This window comes from Bos grunniens, chromosome 7, assembly GCF_055505025.1.
Source record: "Bos grunniens cultivar Pamir isolate PY7600 chromosome 7, Bosgru_T2T1.0, whole genome shotgun sequence".
NCBI lineage: Eukaryota > Metazoa > Chordata > Mammalia > Artiodactyla > Bovidae > Bos > Bos grunniens.
In genome coordinates, this window is record NC_141171.1 from 61,245,303 (window position 1) to 61,267,029 (window position 21,727).

Consider the following 21,727-nt stretch of genomic DNA (forward strand, 5'->3'; position numbering starts at 1 on the left):
GTCCTTTCAGTGCTTGTGTCCTTGGCCTTGTCTCTCCTCATATAGCACTACTGCTTAAAGTTTGAATTTCCAGATCCATTGTAACTGATCAAAGTATGGCTCTTCTTGGAGAAATAGCCACATGTGCATGTATATACAGACACTTGATTAGAAAAAAAGGCTGGTTCATGGACCCTCATATCATAAAACACCTTGCATTGTAAGCTCTCCCCAGATGACTGTTTCCACATTTATGGCTTTAATTCCCTTATTATATGTATGCTAATGCCAGCCAAACATAATTTCCAGCCTGACATTTCTAAACACTAACCAGCATGTCTGTCTGTGTATAAATCTCCACAGCTGTTACTGGACAGTTCAACCTGGATCCCACAGGCATCTCATAAGCAATATATCTCCAGGCACCTCCTATTTAACCTCTCTTGATTATGGCATGAGCTAGCTACTCAAGCCAGAATCCTGGGAAATTCTAGAACATTCCTCTTCATCTCTCACACCAAAGCCATCTACCTGACAAGTCTTTGAAGTCCAACACCTCTTCTTTGCCCTCAATGTGTATCATTTCTCTTTGGGATGATGTCACAGCCTAACTAGTTTACCTGTATTTCTGCAGCTCAGCCTCTACATTGGTTCTCAGTTTCTACAAAAATGAAGTTTGACACTTGTAAGTGGTTCTCCAGTGTTTTTAGGGTAAGTTCAAGATTAATGCTTTAGCCAACAGGACCTTAAAAACTGTTCTTGCTTGCATCTCCAGTCACTTGTCCTACCACACATCCTTTGCTTGACATCCCTACCTCTAACGTTAGCTATTCCCAAATGGGCCATTTTTTTAATACTCAGGCCTTTTTATAGAAGGCTATTCCTTCTGCCAGGGATTGCTTCCCAGCCCCATATACATAACTCCCTACTCTTTCTTCAGACACTTCATATTAAATGTCTCTGGCTCTTAGCAACAATTCCTATTGAATTCCTCTTCTCATGAGGCTCCTTTGGGTTCTATTTCTATACTTCTGTAAATTTCTCTGATTATTCTCTAAAATGGCATTTACAATTCTTATTATTTTTCCCTCCTCTCATTGATATCCTCTGCTTCCTGGACTGCTTGAGGGGAGGGTCATGAACTTAATTCATTCTTTGTGCCTCTCAGGTCAGCAGTGGGTATTTTATTAAGGTCCAACATTTCAGTAATTATTGAAAGCACGGATATATTGATGGGTGACTATTTCTCTAACACTGGCTTATTTGCAGAGCCTGTCAATTATCTGCCCAGTCAATTAGGTGGCATGTGTTATCAATAGTTGAAGGGATAAGTGTGTATAACGGGGTGAATTGGGTAGTCTGAGGTACAGTTATTTCTTTTTTTAAAAATAATTTTATTTATTTTTGGCTGTGGTGGGTCTTCTTTGCTGCACAGATTTTTCTCTAGTTGTGGACATTGGGGGCTACTCTAGTTGCTGTAGGCAGGCCTCTCATCGCTGTGGCTTCTCTTGTTACGGAGCACGGGCTTTAGGACACACAGGCTTCAGTAGTTGCAGTGCAAGGGCTCTGTAGCACAGGCTCAGTAGTAGTAGCTCCTTGGCATGTGGGATGTTCCTGGATCAGGGATCGAACCCGTGTCTTCTGCATTGGCAGGCAGATTCTTTACCATTGAGCTACCAGGGAAGCTCAAGGTACAGTTATTTCTAAATCAGTTGCTTGAACAAGTCCCACATCCTGTGTCTCCTCTCTCTTTCCTCTACTTTCTCAGTCTCTGCTATGTCAGAGAAATTCCAAGTGGCTGCTCCTAATTTCTTCAGTTGGCTGAACTGTCTCCCTCATGTAGCCCACCTCTGCCCTCTGGTGGCGGGAATATGCTCTGAGTGAGTGAGTGAAGTTGCTCATTTGTGTCAGACTCATTGTGACCCCATTGACTACAGCTCATGGAATTCTCCAGGCCAGAATACTGGAGTGGGTAGCCTTTTCCTTCTCCAGGGGATCTTCCCAACTCCGAGACTGAACTCAGGTCTCCCGCATTGCGGGCAGATTCTTTACCAGGTGAGCCACAAGGGAAGCCCAAGAATACTAGAGTGGGTAGCCTATCCCGTCTGCAGAGGATCTTCCCGACCCAGGAATCGAACTGAGGTCTCCTGCATTGCAAGAAGATTCTTTACAAACTGAGCTACCAAGGAAGCCCTCTGCTGCTGCTGCTAAGTCGCTTCAGTCGTGTACGACTCTGTGCAACCCCACAGACGGCAGCCCACCAGGCTCTAGCGTCCCTGGGATTCTCCAGGCAAGAACACTGGAGTGGGTTGCCATTTCCTTCTCCAATGCGTGAAAGTGAAAAATGAAAGCGAAGTCACTCAGTCGTGTCAGACTCTTCGCGACCCCATGGACCACAGCCTACCAGGCTTCTCCATCCATGGGATTCTCCAGGCAAGAGTACTGGAGTGGGGTGCCATTGCCTTCTCCAGGAGGCCCTCTACCACATCCCAATTCAAAGATAACTATCTATCCTTTGGTATTATGATTTGTTGGAAAGAGTAAATGGTAAGAAGTGAGACAATGCTTGACATAAATATGCATTCAGTAAGTCTTAGCTTTCTTCTTTTACACATCAGTTTTTAAAATACTTATTTGGCTGCTTGAGGTCTTAATTGCAGTATCTGAGATCTAGTGCCCCTATCAGGGATCGAACCCTGGCCCTCTACATTGGGAGCATGGAGTCTTAGCCACTGGACCACCAGGGAAATCCCTTAGCTTTCTTCCTTTTTAATGAAAGAGCCCTTCATAGGAATAGGGCAAAGACAACTCCTTGAGTTTATCTATTGTTCAGGTTGGGTGGTTCTGGAACACTGAACCCCAAGATATTTTAGTGGTAAGGCAGGTCCTTGCCTCTAGATGGTTGGGTTCCAAATTGGGTGGATAGTAATGACAATGTGTGTGTGTGCGCTCAGTTGTGTCCAACTCTTTGTGACCCTGTGGACTGTAGCCTGCCAGGCTCTGTCCATGGAATTTTCCAGGCAAGAATACTGGAGCAGGTTGCCATTTCCTACTCCAGGGGATCTTCCCGACCCAAGGATAGAACCTGCATCTCTTGTGCCTCCTGTATTGGCAGGTGGATTTTTTTACCACTGCACCACTTGGGAAGCAAGTGATGACAACAGACAGTATTTACAGGTACACTTTTTTATCCTTATGACAGCACAATTGAGGTAGGTCCGTAATCCCAGAATGGTGGCTTAGAAAATGGATTGGTCAGGTGGGACAAAAGCAGAAAGTCAGAGAGAAGCCAGAGAAGGCCTGATGAAGACAGCAGACCAAGGAGGGATAGCATCAACCTTTTTTGGTTTAAAACAGTGTCAAAATCCTCTAATTTTGGGACTTTCCAGGTGGTCCAGTGGTTAAAACTCTGCGCTTTCACTGGGGGGTACAGGTTTGATCCCTGGTGAGGGAACTAAGATCCCACATTCTAGGAGGCAAAACAACAACAGCAACAACAACAACAAAACCCCAATATCCAAGAGGAGCAAAGTTTCACCTGACAAACCAGACTGCAAAAGCTCTCCTGGATCTGATATCCATCTACTTGGATATAATTCATATGATATGTTAAATGAGTCAAGAACATGAGATTTCTCTTTTTAAAGAGCACGTTTAAGCACATACTTACTGAATATTACTATATACAAACACTGAGATAAAGCCTTTCACACTAAAGTCTTATCTTACAGAATTGGAGATTCCCACAGTGATTTTCTGTGCAAAGAAATAGGTTTAACTCTATTAGAATTCTTCATTATCAAAGAATAGATTGTAACCTGGACTGGAATAATATTTGAACAATGATTAATGGCAAAATTTTGCAAGTCCTTTTAAAATAGAGGGCTGCCCTATCTTATCTCCAAATCATTTTCTAGTAGGATCAGTGCTTCTTGCAGTTTTAAAAATAAGGTAGCTTTGACATTCAGATCAGATCAGTCGCTCAGTTGTGTCCAACTCTTTGCGACCCCATGAATCGCAGCACGCCAGGCCTCCTTGTCCATCACCAACTCCTGGAGTTCACTGAGACCCACGTCCATCGAGTCAGTGATGCCATCCAGCCATCTCATCCTCTGTCATCCCCTTCTCCTCCTGCCCCCAATCCCTCCCAGCATCAGAGTCTTTTCCAATGAGTCAACTCTTCACGTGAGGTGGCCAAAGTACTGGAGTTTCAGCTTTAGCATCATTCCTTCCAAAGAAATCCCAGGGCTGATCTCCTTCAGAATGGACTGGTTGGATCTCCTTGCAGTCCAAGGGACTCTCAAGAGTCTTCTCCATAACCACAGTTCAAAAGCATCAATTCTTCAGCACTCAGCCTTCTTCACAGTCCAACTCTCACATCCATACATGACCACAGGAAAAACCATAGCCTTGACTAGAAGAAACTTTGTTGGCAAAGTAATGTCTCTGCTTTTGAATATGCTATCTAGGTTGGTCATAACTTTCCTTCCAAGGAGTAAGCGTCTTTTAATTTCATGGCTGCAGTCACCATGTGCAGTGATTTTGGAGCCCAGAAAAATAAAGTCTGACACTTTCCACTGTTTCCCCATCTATTTCCCATGAAGTGGTGGGACGGGATGCCATGGTCTTCGTTTTATGAATGTTGAGCTTTAAGCCAACTTTTTCACTCTCCACTTTCACTTTCATCAAGAGGCTTTTGAGCCAAAGATGGAGAAGCTTTATACAGTCAGCAAAAACAAGACCAGGAGCTGACTGTGGCTCAGACCATGAACTCCTTATTGCCAAATTCAGACTTAAATTGAAGAAAGTAGGGAAAACCACTAGACCATACAGGTATGACCTAAATCAAATCCCTTATGATTATACAGTGGAAGTGAGAAATAGATTTAAGAGCCTAGATCTGATAGATAGAGTGCCTGATGAACAATGGAATGAGGTTTGTGACATTGTACAGGAGACAGGGATCAAGACCATTCCAATAGAAGAGAAATGCAAAAAAGCAAAATGGCTGTCTGGGGAGGCCTTACAAATAGCTGTGAAAAGAAGAGAAGCGAAAAGCAAAGGAGAAAAGGAAAGATATAAACATCTGAATGCAGAGTTCCAAAGAATAGCAAGAAGAGATAAGAAAGCCTTCTTCAGCGATCGATGCAAAGAAAGAGAGGAAAACAACAGAATGGGAAAGACTAGGGATCTCTTCAAGAAAATCAGAGATACCAAAGGAACATTTCATGCAAAGATGAGCTCGATAAAGGACAGAAATGGTATGGCCCTAACAGAAGCAGAAGATATTAAGAAGAGATGGCAAGAATACACAGAAGAACTGTACAAAAAAGATCTTCACGACCCAGATAATCATGGTGGTGTGATCACTGACCTAGAGCCAGACATCCTAGAATGTGAAGTCAAGTGGGCCTTGGAAAGCATCACTACGAACAAAGCTTTGACATTACTTGATGTTAATTTATACACCAGTACTTACTGATGTGCATACTGATGTTTACTGATGTTCCCAGCACAGTGCTAGGCACCTTTATGGTTACAAAGGCAGAGTGGTTCCTGCTCTCATGAAGCTTACAGTCTGGCTACAGAATGTTGACAAAACATTTAAGTGCTTAACTGAATGATAGAGACAGCAGTGCTGAGGAGTCGAGGGAGAGAAAGGTGGAACAGGCGCTGGAGTCTTCAAGAAGGGCTAAAAGAAAGAGGACTCTGGTTAGTGCTTGAAGAACATGTGAGGCCCAGCTTGGTAGAGAACAGGGTGAGGCATTCAGGCAAAGGCACCTGGCGGACATGGGTGTGTAATGAAGACAACGGCCCATGGTGGGGGCCACACTAAACTGTCCTGACAACCAAGCTGGAGATGCAGGTTGGAACCAACTCCAGAGGGTGCTAGAACTCAGCTAAATAGTCTTTTGCTTTTGTAGGCCTTTGGGAGCCACTATAGATAATTGGGGAGGGGAAAGAGTTCTAACATTATGTGCAAAATGGACTTCAGGAGAAAGATGAGGGAAGAAATTAGAAATTTTATCTGTAATCCTGACACATGGTGAGAGCAATTAAGGTGCTGACAGTGAGACAGAACCACAGGACTTGGCCAGAACACACAGTTTTCCTCTCCTATGTGTTAATAATTTAAAATATGTATAGTAACTTTAATTCAAATTATATTGTTAAAAGGAAAAAATATCCATAATAAGGTTTTAAAAAAACATATCTATTTAAGCATCTGCTGTGTGTGTGTTTGTTCTTTTGTTCAACATGGAAGTGGTATTTTCTATGATTAATCTGCTTTATACATCTGGTTCAATTAAGTAACTACAGGAAGAAAAATCACTAAATTGCTATGGATTTCTAAAATATCCATAAAATTAACTTGTGGCAGGGAACCACCCTACAACAGTAACAGGTATTGCGTGTACCTTCTAAAAATGAACCTGACACTTATCTAACTCATGATGAATAGATACTAGGTTTAGTATAGATAGGGTTTCAGATAGGGTTTCAAATAGATAGGGTTTCAAAGGATATTAAGCATGCCTTTTTATAGGAGAAAAGCTTTTAATATAATTTAATTTTAATTTTTAACTAGAGGATAATTGCTTTACAGTGGTATGTTTAATATAAATTTGATGATAAATTTGTACAGTTTTAAATAATTTAACTCTGCTCTCACAGACTCTTTGAAGAACAAACACAAATGAATAAGGGTGATTTATGGGCTTCCCTGGTAGTTCAGTGGTAAAGAATCCACCTGCCAGTGTGGGAGATGCAGATTTGATCCCTGACCTGGAAGGATCCCCTGGAGAAGGAAATGGCAACCCACTCTAGTATTCTTGCCTGGGAAACACCACGGTCAGAGGAGCCTGGTGGGCTACAGTCCATGGGGTCGCAAAGAGCTGGACATGAGTTAGTGACTTAACAACAACAGCAATGAAGTAATTGTAGTGAAGGCAAACAGTGTGCCCTTGTATTAACGACATGGTCCAGGCTGGGTTATCCACTAGTGTGCAGAGGACCACCGTGGATTATCCGAATAATCCAAACATTCTCACACAGGTCATCTCTCTTATAAATGTTCCTCACACCTTGCCTGGATTTGAGAGGTACACTGGTATTACCATGCTTTCCAGGTTGTAGCATGTCTCCTCTTTCAGGCATTTTATTTCCCTATACTCTGGGACCCTACTGATAATAATCCTGAAGTACTAAAAGATGCTTTGATAGGCTAGAGGGCTCTTGGTAATTCTTTTGACATAAATGTACCTCTACTGAATACTTGGTAGGGCATTCAGGAAAATAGCTAAGAAGGTTCTGGAGTTACTAGATCAGCAGGAAGGAGTTACAGTTCTAGAGTAAGAACATCTGATGCTTTTTTTTTTTTTTTGACAGTTAGTGATTGGGAGTATTTAGATGGCCAGTTAAAAAGAGAAGTGGTAGAACACAGCAGGACCAGTGCTTCTCAAGCATGAACCTTGGACCACATCAGCATTGGCATTGCCTGGGAACTTATCAGAAATGAAAACCCTTGAGTCCAAAATTCCATTCAAGAAAGTTTCCTGATTATTTCAGAAAACTGGAATGTTGTCATAATATTGCTCAAAATTTAAGTGCAATATCCTATCTAAAGAAATTTATTCTTGTAAACTACATCCTCTGAATTAAAAGCAGTTAATTTCTATATTATTTTGTTTGGAGGAAATCTGTAATTTTGGAATCAACAAGAGTTTGCATCACTTTTCTCATTAAATATTCATCTATGCATTTAGCTGTCCAAAAATGGCACCAAGAACACCCGCACAAGTGGAAAGGAACTGTCTAAGCGTCTGTGCACTTGAGATGGCCTCTGTGATGGTGATTTTTGGCTGCTGTGGTAAAGATGCCTCCCCCTTATCTTCACTTCCAGCTTCATCAGTACTTTCGCTGGCTCCCATGTCCTGGATGACCTCTGTGTCCAACAGCTCCTGAGAGATGATGAGGTCATCATCTGCAGTGACAAAGTCTTGGAAATTTATTTCATTTGGGACACAAGTGGCAAGAGCCACCAAGTGCCATAACTTTTCAGTGGCAATACCTGGTTCACCGGTGGCTGCTTCTGTGTCAGAATCTGTCAGTTCCACAGGGACGATGCCTGCCTGCTGCCAGCATTTCACCACTGTGGACCGCTAGTTGACTGACCACCATGCTGCAGCAATCATGCCATCAGCCTGCTTGATGTCCACTTTTTCTTGATCCTCACTGCTGTTGAACTTGAGGAAGATCCGTTGTAAAGGTGGCTCCTGTACAGCACTTTCATGGTATGAATTATGCCAAGATTCAGGGCTGCAGGACGGCAGTACAGTTTGAGGGCAGATACCACACCTGACTCCTTTCCAAGCATGGAAGAAGCATGCTGTGAGCAGAGCACTTGTCGATCAGCAGGAGGCTCCAGCGTTCCGCCTGCTTCATCCTGGCATCCACTTGCATCAGCCACTCATTAAACAGATCCTGTGTCATCCATGCCTGCTGGTTGGCTCAGCAGTCACAGGGGAGGGAATGGACATTCTTGAGGCAGCGTGGGTTGGCTGACCTACCAACAATCAACGGTCTCATTTTTTCAGTTCCTAAAGTGCTGCAACAAAAGAGTGCTGTCAACTGCTGCCTTGCTTTCTTGTCCCCTCGACAATGGTCCCCTTTAGCAGCAAGTGTGTGCTGGGGAAGCAACTGGAAAAACATTCCTGTCTCATCATCATTAAAGATATCATCTGGGCTGAAGTCAGCAACTAGTTTTATAATTTCCTCTGCATGCCACTTGTTAACTGTTCACTAATCTCTCACTATCCCCTCTACAGACTACTTTCAAAGAAATTTCGTGGCGATCCTGAAGTCTGTTCAGCCAGCCCACAACTTGCTTGAAAACTGTCATAGCCAAGCATATTGGCCAAGTTTAGTGCTTTTTTCCAAATGACAGAACCAGTCACAAGAACTGGACTGGATTTCTTGAAACCAGGCAAAAACAGCCTTATCAATGTCGTCATAAAAAGCATTCCTTATCCTTTTCTGCTGAAGTCCCATACATGCCTCCTGCATCTTTTTTCAAATTTGGCATGATCCTTCAGTATTCTGGCCTAGAGAATTTCATGGACTATGTAGTCCATGGCGTCACAGAGTCAGACACGACTGAGTGACTTTCACTTTAAGAATGTAGACAGAGTAGAAGGAGTGATGCCAAATTCTTTTGCCACATTGCCTTTCCTTTTGCCTGAGTCTACAGCTTCCACAACTCTCCTTTTCTCCTCCAGGGAGAACTGCGGATGCTTCTTGTTCCCCTTGTTTGCCATATCTGTAGAGTGAGGGTCAGGCCACAACTACCAAGGCTGTGTCCGTTCCTCCTCTCGGCTTGTTTTGCTGCAAGTGTGGAAAACCGAGAAGACAGAATGGAGTGCCTATCAGGAACCAAAGATAATGGATTCCCCCTAAAAGATGAGTTCAGATTTTTTTAAATCGTATTAAAAAATGATAAGGCCAAAGTCAAGAGAAGATGGGATTCATGCTACTGACTTTTTGTAGAGATTACTTATACAGATTCATCATATTAATAGAATGTTTGAAATAGAAGAGATCTAGTTAAGTTTCCTCAAATTTTCTGAGCCTTCATAAAAATAATAACTGTGTCTGCTGTCTGCTATGAGACTAGACTGAAATAATAGGTGGCAAAAGCTCTGCAAATAGCAATGCATTATATAAATTCAAGGAATTATTATCAGGCTTATTTCATAGATGCAGAAACTGAGGCCCAGGGAAGGGGCTTACCCAGGTTCATATAGCTCAGATTTCTTGACTCAGATTAGTGCTGTTTCTGCCAATCTATAGTCCTGCTTGAAATCCCACCACCATGAAATCTTTATAGCTCTGTCACCATGGTTTGGAAGGATTTTTCACTGTGGGAAGATGTTTCCGGTAGCCACACATTCATTTAATAAATAATTACAGGTGCCTAGTGGTGAGGATACAGTGATGAACAACATTGTCAAGGTTCCTGCCCTTATGAAATATACAATGTGATATAGGGAGATAAACAATAATTGAACAGAAAAATTAGTTAATCTAGAGTGTGATATGTACTATGAAGGAAATAATCCAGCAGTAGCAGTTCTGGTAACTGCCTGCTTAAACCTTTTATCATGAGAATCCTCTGAGAACAAGAGAAGCTGCTGTGCTTTAGGCTGAGACTTCTGCCACTACCTCCACACGTCTATCCATTCATGACATCCTCTTTGTGCTAAGCACTATACTTGATGTCAGCCATACAAAGATGAATGCAGCATAGTGCTTACCACTGAGGACATTACTAGGGAAGCAGGGAAGACAAAACTATAGAGTGTATGGAGTACTTTAATAGAGGCTACAGTGTACTGTGGAAGAACAAAGAAGTGGGATGATCAACTGGTGGGACAGAGATGGGCAGTGTATTTCTAAGAGGAAACAAGATTGATGTTGGGAGTTAAAGTATAAACAAACAGGAGTTCATGAGATAGAAGGAACTATGTGTAAAGGCAATGAAGTACTGTAGAAAATAAAAAGGCATTGTCAGGGGGGAAGTGTCTTTGGAGAAGAAAACAAGAATCTTGGGATAGTAAGAGGCCTTTAGAGTTTTGGGGTTTTTTGTTTGTTTGTTTTTGGAATGACATGATCAGATTTGCACTTTAGAAAAGTCTTTTGGTTGCAAGGTGGAGTACCTAATGGGTAAAGTACATTTTCCTAAGAGGTGGCCCTAAATCTGAAGATAAATGCAGGCTAGCCTACAGGCTATATATAGTTGGGCTATGTTAATTTGAGTGCAACAAGAAGCTCCTAAAGGATTTTAAGCAAAGAGAAAGATGACTGCTGTGTGAAGAATGGAATGGAAGGGTGTCAGAGAAAAAGGAGGAGACTAGGAGGCTGTTGCAGGACCCTTGATGTAAGATAATGGTGGCTTGTTTTAGAGTAATAATGGAGATGGTAAGAAGTGGTCAGTTTGGGACAATGTTTTTTCAGATCTTCCTGATGGATTGGTGCAAGAGGAGTCAAGGATAACTCCCAGATTTCTGGCTTGAGCACTTAGCAATTGAGTGAATGGTGATGCCATTTACAGAAATAAGTACCAATTATTGGTTCTTTGTAAACATAACTTGTTATTAATACTTTACATGCTTAATACAGCTTATATGTGATGGGACTGGAATTCAAACCCAAGGAGGCTCAGTACAAAGCTAGCATTCTGCATACTACAGAGTGCGATATAGCTTGTTCTGGGAACAATACCAGTACTGAGAAGAGATGTGGAAGGAGAATGACTCAGAGCCAAATCAAGACCTTGGAGGTCAAGTTTGAATTTTATTCTAAGTAAACAAGAGGACACTGGAGGGTCTTAAGCAGAGAGTGACCTAATCAGATTTACAGTACAAAAAGATATGTCTGCGTGTTGTGTGGAGAATAGATTGTAGAGGGAAAAGAGGGGAGATTGGAAGAAACTGCATCAGTTCAGGCAGGTGACTAGGAGAAGGCTGGTGACAGTGGTAGATGGAGAAAGCCGATAGTGGTATAAGCAGAAAATAAGCAAATCCGGGAGTTGGTGATGGACAGGGAGGCCTGGCGTGCTGCAATTCATGGGGTCGCAAAGAGTCGGACACGATTGAGCGACTGAACTGAACTGAAGAGTGCAGGGACTTGTACAAATGTAGGACGATCTGTGACATCGGCAGGAAGGGACAATTCTTATCTGATTGCACATGTCATTCAGTTCCATTTGAATCAGTCACAACCATTACTGTGCGTGGGACGGTCGGAGAGACGGATTGCGGGTAGATCACTGGGTGAGGAGGACGGCTTGATGAAGCGCTAAGAAGTAACAAACCTATCCTGAACAAGCGGTGACAGAGCAGGAATGGGGTCATGCCTTGAACGCCGTTTTGGGGGATCGTGCTGAGGCTCCCCTGGCCGGACTTGGCTTTGACAGGCGAGGCGGGGCCTCGACCCCCGCCCTCGGCACAGCCCCGCCCCATTTACCTGAACGCCCTACGGCAACACCCGAGGGGCTGAGGGCGTCCAGCGCGGGCGGCCGTAGCTTCCTCTGCCTCCCGGGACCTCTAGCAGGAAGCAGTCCGTCCTCCTTAGCAGCCCCCTTCTAAGTCTCTAAGCAGTTTCTATGGGCCCGCCCCTCAATCTGAGATGGACTACTGCGCTTGCGCGAGGGGTCGCACGCAGTCACGCGCCGCCGGCCGCTTCCGGTGCGCCGCGAGGGCTGCCGGGTCTCCCTGGCGATCGGAGGTGTGCTGCTGACTGCTGCTGCCGCCGCTGTTGGGGCTGAGCCGGTTCCGCGGTGACGCCCGTGTCCCTGCTTTCTTCCTCGGGCTTCCCGGGGCTTGACCCCCGGGGCCCTCGGCAGGCGTCATTGAAGAGCCTGCGGGGCGGACGTGTGCTTCCACACCCTCCCTCCACGACCCCATATCGCGACTCCGAGGAAGGGGAGCGAGAGAGGCTGTCGCGACTCCGCGCCGTGTGTCGCCGGGCGGGGCCGCGGGGCCGGGGCTCCTCTAGCCCCCGGGATGCGCGCGCGAGTCCTCGCCTCCACTTCCTTGCTGCCACTGCCACGACTGGAGCCGCCTCTCGCCGACAGCGCGGAGCGCGAGTGCGCCGGCCAGCCCCCTCGTCGAGCCCCCTGGCCCGGCGCCACCGGGAATGTGAGCCGCGCGGTTTGCACGCTTCTCCAGGTAAGTCCCGCCCTTGAGCGCCGCGCTGCACGAGCTGGGCGCCCACGAGCTGGGAGCTGCGGCTCTCTGAGCGCTGTTGCCTCTTCCTCAATGTAGGAGCAGTGAGCCTTAGTCTCCTCCCGCATTCGTCTAAGGCCCATAGGCCAACCATGGCCCACAGCTGTGCTGTCAAACGCCGTTTAATGAGGGTCCGAGGGGTATCTGATGGGACAGTGAAAGTGTGTCACATATTTCAAGTATTACCTTTTCTTTTACAAGAGGAGAAAACTGAGGCTTCGAGAGTGAGAGTAGATTGCTCAAGGTCATAGAACTTTGTGCGCTTGCTGTTAAAGTGCGTGAATTAAAATAGTACCCTGATCCTCTGCCCTCCAGAGCCCTTGGTTTTACCCTTTATATTATCTTGGCTTTTTTTTTTTTTTTTGCATTGCTGTATTGGGGACTAGGATCTGAAAACAACTCTTGAACCCAGGCTTAAGCCAGGCTAGTCAAACAAGCCAAAACCCAGGGTAGTCTCTTCCTGCCTCTAACCCTCAATGTGTTTGTATGACTTTTGTTTTTTAACTTGTTTTGCACTGCGTGCTAAAACCCTGTATGTCATTCTTTACAGAAGCTCTCCTGCAATTATTGCTTTTCTCTATGAGACTCAAAGGCTGAGGAGTCAATTATTGAAGGCAAAAAAAGCACATCCTCACATAGCCTTGATTTGAACCCTCGGGTCCCTTACCCAATGAAGGCACTGGCCTGTTTCTGACCCAGCCGAATGTGGGTTATGTTCTCCTCCAGAGTTGTGCTGTAACAGAAGGCTGGGGGTTTTTTTGAGGCGGGGGGTGGGTTGTTATGTTTTCTAGTGGTAAGGGAAATTATTTAGAGGTGGTACAGAAGTAGAAAGAACTTTAGGAATAGTGTGTTCTTAGCCTTTGGTATATCTTTAAAAATTAAAAGTGAAATATTTATCTACATTTTCTGGGAGAGGGTATTTCCACTTTCATAGGATTCTCAAAGGTATTCTTGCCTTTCAAAGTTAGGAGCCACAGATTTCAGCCTCTTCAGTCTCACTTGAGGAACAACAGAATTTTAGGGTGGGAATAGACTTGCCTGAGATCGCATGGTTAGAATTTAGACTTGGATCCAGGTCTCCTGACTCAACATGCAGTGCTCTTTTTCTCATTATAACTTATCAGATACTTCATCATTTGTGGAGTGAGTTCTAAATTGAGATGTGAGTGGACCTTGTAATACACATATCAGTTCTGTGTTTACTTACATAGCTCCTTCTTCCCAGAATCCTAAATTATCTTCTCACAGATTTTCCAGAGCAACTATATTATTTCTTGTAAAATGAAGTTTCTGGGAACCTTTCTGCATCCAAGGATTGAGTCTGGGTAAAACTCCAATTTCGAATGTGGCCACAAATAAACTAACTCTTCTTGAACTAGTCATTGAATTTTTTTGTAATGCCTTCCTTTCCCTAGGAAAGGCTATTAGTAGATTATCTGTTTCTTAGACCAGTTCTGGGAAGTTAATGTCTGTCTGTCAGATTACTGTTTACACCTGAGTGGTTCATTACCTTAGTCACTAACCATATGTGGCTATTTGAACTAATTACAATTAAACAAAATGAAATCAATTCAAGTTCTTCAGTCACACAATCCATATTTCAGGTGCTCAGTAGCTATAAGTAGCTACCATATTGGAGGAGCACAGATGAAGAACATTTCAGTCATTTCAAAATGTTAATAGAACAGTGCTGATTTAGAATGTTGCTAATGGAGATGGGAGCAGTGTAGTATAATGGAAGAAGGCTCACAGTTGAATTTTTGAGTTAAAAAAAAAATCTGCTTTTCAAGCCCCTGGGTGTAGTGTCTCTTTGGGGAGGTCATTAAGCATCTCAGTCACAGACTATTCATCTTTAATAATGAACCCTTTTTGTATAGCACCTGACTGTTCCTTGAGCCTTATCACTATAAATCTGTGGTAAGGTGGGAGAGACATTGCTTCTTACTGTTTAAAAAGAGAGAATTGAACCTGAAGAAGCTTAAGGACCTGTCCAAAGTCACACAAGTTGGCAGAGTGTAAAGAAACTTCCTACGTATTGGCACTTATTACACGTTTGAATGAATGAAAATCAATGAAGCATTTTACTTAAGGCATGAAACATGAGGGAGCGTCCAGAACTGACTCCTGGCCAAGTAGTCACCTGTTAACATATGGAATTCTTATAACATGGGGCTAATAAATCTTTGAGTTGAAGGATTACTAAGTGTCTCATGAGTGAATATAAGTGAAAGGGCTAAGCTAGTGATCCCAGATTTGCCTGGTCAGAGGAATCACCTGGGGCGCTTGTTAAGGATGTTGTTGTTCAGTCACTGAGTTACGTCCAACTCTTTGTGATCCCATGGACTGCAGCACGCCAGGCTTCCCTGTCCTTCACTGTCTCCTGGAGTTTGCTCAGACTCATGTCCATTGAGTCGGTGAGGCCATCCAACCATCTCATCCTCTGTTGCCCCCTTCTCCTGCCCTCAGTCTTTCCCAGCATCAGGTCTTTTCCAGTGAGTTGGCTCTTTGCATCAGGTGGCCAGAGTATTGGAGCTCCAGCATGAAGGGCTTCCCCAATGGCTCAGCAGGTTAAGAATCTGCCTGCAGTGCAGGAGACACAGAAGACGAGCATTTAATTCCTGGGTCAGGAAGATCCCCTGGAGGAGGAAAATGGCAACCCACTCCAATATTGTTGCCTGAAAAAATCCCATGGACAGAGGAGCCTGGTAGGCTACAGCCCAAAGGGTCAAAAAGAGTCAGACATGCCTGAACAACTAAGCACATGGCACAGAAATCTTGTTAAGGATGCAGATTGCCATACCCTTTAGAGATTCTGATTAGAAGGCTGAGGTGGAATCCTAAAATCTGTATATTTAGTTAAGTCCCCAGGTGGTGCTTAAGATACATCTGCTGAGTTTGGGAAATGACTGAGTCTTAAAGCCCTAGCAGAGATAAGGGATCATTGGATTGGGAGGCTGCTGTCCTCTTTCAGGTAGATTCTTGACACTTGTTTGTGTTTGACTTTCCTCTAGCCATGGATGCATCGTATGATGGTACTGAGGTAACTGTCGTGATGGAGGAAATTGAGGAAGCCTACTGTTATACCTCCCCTGGGCCACCCAAGAAGAAAAAGAAGTATAAAATCCATGGAGAAAAGGCCAAGAAACCCAGGTTAGCCAACACATTTTGGTAGCTGGCATTTATAAACAGAATCTGCTTGGAGATCTCTGTTGAACAAGAAGACTTTAGACTGTGTCCAGATTCATTGAGAATGCCATGTCAGTTCTTGAAGTCTCCTGATAGAGGTAGTGGGGTTGTGGGGAGAGGGAGTAGGGGAGTAGGAAGTGGCCAGTTGATGTCAGCAGTTGTCACTCCTTTCCAAATTTTGGTCCTGTTTCTAGGCTGTAGCAGGAAATAGGCATACAAATGGTGGAAAACTCTGTACAAGAGAACCACATCCTGCATTATTAATAGTTCTGTTGTCTATTAGGGCATCAATAAAAATATGGAATTATAAGTAGCACCAATGATACCTATAAAGAATATCCAGATTGTAGCTCTAATCTCCTTCTTAACTGTGAACTCCCCAGACTTCTTGCCGAGGCTCCCAGCTCTGGGTCACTTCGACAGGTCTGCTTGCTTCCCTCTCGGCCTCGGCTAGGTGTTGTTTACCAGAGAGATGACCAAAGGCTATGTAGATGAGGAGGATGTGAGTGGTAATCAGTCCTCTAACCTTTTCCTAAAAGTGGAATGACAGAACATTTGTATCTGTTTTTTGCCCATATTGGGATTTAGAGTCAGCCATCCCTGCAGAAAAAGTGGTGGTGGTGAAGTAAACCAGATAAGCCTTTGCTTCCAGGTTTCTGGAGGGAGAAACCTCCTGTCATTTACCTTCTGGGGATATTATTTAAATGCTTCTTTGCTTCAGTCTCTGTTTACAGAAATGCTTTTGAAATGAAAAGCTGGGTTTTGTATTTAACTCTTCACTACTCAAATATTGTAGAATTTACTGGTTGAGGGAGGGGAAACCTCATGAAGTCCTTGCTTCCTCAGGTCTGCTTACCTTCTCTACTATTACGACATCTACCTGAAAGTGCAGCAGGAGCTCCCCCACCTCCCTCAGTCTGAGATCAATAAGAAGATTAGTGAGAGTTGGAGGCTTCTCAGTGTGGCTGAGAGGAGTTACTACCTGGAGAAAGCCAAACTAGAGAAAGAAGGTCTGGATCCTGTAAGTAATTTTTTTTCCCCCTTCAGCTAATACCTCCATTGCTGTAGTGGTAAGGCTTGGGGAATCCAACCTCTTGTTCTCCGGTTTTCTTCTCTTGGGAAAACTTTTAAGTTGAGTCATTTTTACCTTTCTTGAGTCTGATATTGTCTCTTTCTCTTTTTTGTCTGCGCCACATGGCTTGCAGAATTTTAAGCCAACCAGGGGTTGCACCTGGGCCATGGCATGGAAAGTGCTGAGTCCCAAACACTGGACTGCCAGGGGACTCCCTCTGTTTCCATTCTGATGATGCCCCACACTCTCTTATACTCTGCTTGTGGCCGTACATTATCTCCAGGGAGCCTTAGGTTCCTTTTCTGAATTTTAGCAAACTTGGAGCCTCTCGTCCTTGTGAGTAGTTAAGTGTTCCTTTGCCTTCATTGAGTAGCTTCTACAGACATTTTCCCTACACCGTGGATTTTCATGTTATCAATTGAGTGTGAATGTTATTAATTTGTGTTGTGTTGACCACTATAAGTTATCCCATAATCAGCAGTTAGGCTTGTGAGTTTAGAGGTAGACACAGCTGCTTTCTATAAGACCATGTTCTAGCACTGGTATTGAACTATTGAACGAAAAGTGTAAGCCTAAAGCTGAAGTTCATGGAAGGGACTAAGCCTTTGAACGTCTGCATTAAAGAATAAGCAAGAAAACTCTTTGGTTTGTGTCTGTCAGCCATTTTGTTACTACTGTTCACAATAATAAAATGTACTGACAACTGTTAGTACTGCCTTTTTTTTTTTTTTTTTTAACTAAAATTCCAGCAGGAAGAATAACCTTGTTGTAAGTGGAAACCTTTTCACCTTAACTCCTTGTTTTCCAATTGAAACAACAGTCTCTGACTTTTTTGATTGTATAGAGCAAAAGTTCTTCAGGAATGCGATGACGATGCTATAGCAAAACAGGTTATGTTTCCTTCAGTGGTGCCCATCTGCCACTGGCCACCATTTAGATTAGTTTGTCCTTGTTGGCTTGGCATTGGTCTTCTTAGAAGAGCTCTGTGTTGCCTACCATCTGGGAGGTGCCGCTCTACTCCTCCTCTGGATGAGTTGTTTGTAAACTGTGAGTCTAGGAAACAATCCCAGTGGAGAAGGAGAGGTGAAGTCTAGGAAAAGTACACATATTTTCTTTGGTTTCCCCATTATAAAGTCACAAACTTTTTGCTCATGATACAAGAAAATTTTACCTAATGCTAAAGTGATACGGTTTTTAGTTTTTAAAAAATTTTCAATTTTTTGGCCATGTGGGATCATAGTTCGCCCAACCAGGAATTGAACCCATGCTCCCTTTATTATAGAAGCACAGAGTCTTACCCAGTGGGCCTCCAGGGAAGTCCCCTGACATAGCTTTTAAAACTGGGTGTTGTTATAGGTTCTTATTAAGACTTAAAAAACTTAAGTAGATCATCTATAATGATTTTTTATCCATATGTAAATTTGTATCTACCATCATCTCCACCACTATCCCCAAGATTATTATGAATAAACTAGCTCTGATATTAACTAGCTATAACCTTGAAAGAATCATTTAAGCTTTGAGTCCTGCTTTCCTTATTTGTAAAATGGGGATAATAGTATCTGTTCGCAGTGTTTAAAATAGATAATGTAAAACACCTGGCTGAATTCTTGGAACATAGTGACTTGGTCAGTAAATACCACTCTTTAGTAGATTAAATGTCCAGTGACCATATAATAAGAAAAGGTGACATTTAACGAGCATCTGGGATGTACCAAGACCGGGTGAGATTTTCTATGCTGTTTGACCTCTCCCCAATTACCTGGTGTGCAGGTGGGACCCTCTGCCTGCATTCTGTGGGAACCTGTTGGAGACCTTGTGGTGGGCTATGTCCCTTGCAGCTCTTTAGGGCTCTTGCCAGGTTGCTGGGCCTGTGGTTGCAGTGTCATTCCTTACAGTGTGTAAGATGAATGTCATTCAGGCTGCCCTGGTTTCTCTGGGCTTGGATTTGTTGATAAAGTCCAGACCAGCCTTTGTATTTGCCACCATTTAGTTTTGTTCTCTTGACCTGTCGGCTTCAAAGGGTGACTTGAGGATATCATTTCTTCATTTTGTCTCCAGTAAAGGCTCCATAATGGGTTTGGACAGTTTGCTTTCAAGTTTCACCTGAGTGCTTCCTTTGTAGCCTAAGTCTCATCCACTTCTTTTGATTTTTTTTTTTTAAAGATCCTTTTGTAATTGATTCAGTTGTTTTTAAATGATGCTTCTAAAATTAGTTTTTGGTCCAGTTAATTTCCATTCTCACTTATCTGTTCACTTTGAGCTTTTCTGTTTTCCTTATTGGGTAACTTTCAGTTTAAATTGAAAAAATAAAACACAATCACCTTTTTCTTGGTTCCAGGTAGCCATGCAGAGCTGTGGCTTCTAGTGTTCTGGTACCTGGTCTTCTAGCTCCTTAGAAGACCTGGCCTGGAGTTTCAGTCTTACTACTCACTAATTGTGTGTCTTGGGAAAGTTTACCCTCCTGCATTTCTCTCATTTGAGAAATGGGCATGATAATAGTACCTAACTTAATAGTATTGCTTTTAAGAAGTATTTTCTAAACCTTCCTAGGTCAGTGTTAATGTTTATATTCTCCCACCTCCCCTAGTATATTCAGGTCCTTATCGTATAACCCCTCCCCTATACACATTCTGTTGTGAAGCCTTCTTTGCAAGTCTGGGAGAAGCTATGATGTCAGAATTCTTCCTTGCTTCCCTGAGATCCAGAGTGGCCTATTGGTTTGTATCTTATGCTTTAAATGTTTCATTGAGCATTATATGTCCTGGCATCTAAATCTCCCTTATACATCCTGGCATCTAAAGCTACTTTGAAATCCTAAAGTGTCAGAGCTGGAAAAGAACTCATAAATAGCCAGATTCAGTTCCCTTGTTTTACAGATAGGGCAGCAAAACCTAAAAAGGGGAAAGAATTTGTTCAAGACTCCACCAGATCTGGGAGTTCAGCTCACAGTTGCATGATGCCAAGATCAGTGCCCCTTATAGAATCTAACCCACTTATTGTCTCCTTTGTGACTGAGTAAGTTACACTGGCTAAAGTATGATTCAAATGAAGATGATATTGCTATTGGCAGAGGCTAACCCTAAGTCATAGGTCAAGAGAATGGAATCTTTCTGGTTCTTCTGTGGGGGGGGCGGGGGGGGAAGCTTATACATGTATATTCACGTGGTCTTACTCTGTTTATCTCTGCTTGTCTCCCCGACGTGGCTTCTTCATCGTCAGAACTCTAAGCTCTCTGGACTGACTGCTGTGGTTCCGGACATCCCAGGTTTCCGCAAGATCCTCCCTCGCTCAGATTACATCATCATCCCCAAGAGCAGCCTGCAGGAGGAGCGGAGCTGCCCTCAGCTAGAGCTGTGTGTGGCCCAGAACCAGATGTCCCCCAAAGGACCATCTCTTGTGTCCAACACTGCCCTGGAGACAGTGCCCGGCCATGCAGGCATGGCAGAACAATGCCTGACTGTGGAGGCCTTAGCTGAGGATGTGGGAGCCCTTGCCCAGCCTGGTGCTGTACAGGAGATCGCCACCTCAGAGATCCTCAGCCAGGATGTGCTCCTAAATGAGGCTTCCCTGGAGGTAGGGGAGAGCCACCAACCTTATCAGACAAGCCTGGTTATTGAAGAGACCTTAGTGAACGGCTCATCAGACCTCACCACTGGAAGCCTGACTGTGCCCCACCCCCAGGTGGGGGAGAGTATGTCTGTAGTAACAGTCATGAGGGTAAGTGACAGGTACTGTGATTGTGCTTTACCTGAGAGAGTTAAAAAGGCAGCTAGACCCATGCAGTGTGATTCTGGAGTAGTGGTAATTAGGAATTGGTGTGGCACTTCTGAGTTGGACTGCAGTCCTCTTGAACCTTTTTGCCCCTAGGCTTGGTCCAAAGTCCTCTTCAGTTTCTTAGGCATTCTCACATCTCCACTTGCTCAGATTAGCCAGTGTTTTCTTCACACGAGATAAGGTACATTAGGAGGGATGGGAATGATATTTGTCCATGAGTCAAAGCCAGGATCTGTTAGGCTGTTGGCATTGGTTAGGATTTTATGTTCCCTTACGATTGTTTCAACAAACATAATAGCATCTTGAAAACTGTTGAGGAGGCATTGTAAATGGCCTTCCTGGGCACAGAGTAAGTAGAAGAAGGAAGTTCTTTTCACAGTCAGGTTGATCGGACTAATAGCCAAGAAAACAGGGGGAGATCTCTTCCCAGTGGCTTTCCATTCATGCCCAGTTGAGGGGAAAGAGCAGTGATTTCAGTGATTACCACAGCGTGGACCCTGGAAGTGAAGAGTTGGGGAGCTGCCACCAGGCTGTCTGTCATCCTGGGTAGGATGGCATCCTGAGAGAGGTAGTTGTCCTGCTCAATGTAAGAGGACCAGCATGCAGTGGCCCCTACAGCTGGATGGGTGAGAGCAGATAGCCCTCCAAAGGATTCCTTGCCAGGCATAAATTTTATTATTTGTTGCCGCAGTGCTGTATATGGTAATGAAGCATGCCATTGGCCTGATTAATAGGTCTAGTCAAGGCTATGGTTTTTCCAGTGGTGATGTATGGATGTGAAAGTTGGACTGTGAAGAAAGCTGAGCACTGAAGAATTGATGCTTTTGAACTGTGGTGTTGGAGAAGACTCTTGAGAGTGCCTTGGACTGCAAGGAGATCCAACCAGTCCATCCTAAAGGAGATTAGTCCTGGGATTTCTTTGGAAGGA

The 21,727-nt window shown here is 43.9% G+C and overlaps 2 protein-coding genes across 8 annotated transcripts in view; one reads left to right on the top strand and one right to left on the bottom strand.

Annotated features, from left to right (window-relative positions):
• The window catches only part of PDE6A (phosphodiesterase 6A), a 124,332-nt gene extending 112,170 nt beyond the window's left edge, over window positions 1-12,162 (bottom strand). Inside the window, exon 1 of one of the 2 annotated variants that reach the window (XR_015167734.1) lies at window positions 12,004-12,141. The gene's annotated coding sequence lies outside the window, so the exon portion shown is untranslated. Of the gene's footprint in view, window positions 1-12,003 lie in introns of both variants that reach the window. The other variant, XM_086412428.1, reaches the window with a different exon arrangement.
• A 71-nt stretch (window positions 12,163-12,233) lies between these two features.
• The window catches only part of HMGXB3 (HMG-box containing 3), a 60,783-nt gene continuing 51,289 nt past the window's right edge, over window positions 12,234-21,727 (top strand). For 3 of the 6 annotated variants that reach the window (XM_086412404.1, XM_086412405.1, XM_086412408.1), the window contains exons 1-4: window positions 12,234-12,707; window positions 15,776-15,914; window positions 16,797-16,971; window positions 20,245-20,742. In XM_086412404.1, coding sequence (XP_086268530.1) covers window positions 15,778-15,914; window positions 16,797-16,971; window positions 20,245-20,742 — 810 coding nt within the window. In that variant the 5' untranslated portion in view covers window positions 12,234-12,707; window positions 15,776-15,777. Of the gene's footprint in view, window positions 12,708-12,965; window positions 12,989-13,210; window positions 15,470-15,775; window positions 15,915-16,796; window positions 16,972-20,244; window positions 20,743-21,727 lie in introns of those variants that run through there. The other 3 variants (XM_086412410.1, XM_086412407.1, XM_086412409.1) reach the window with 3 other exon arrangements.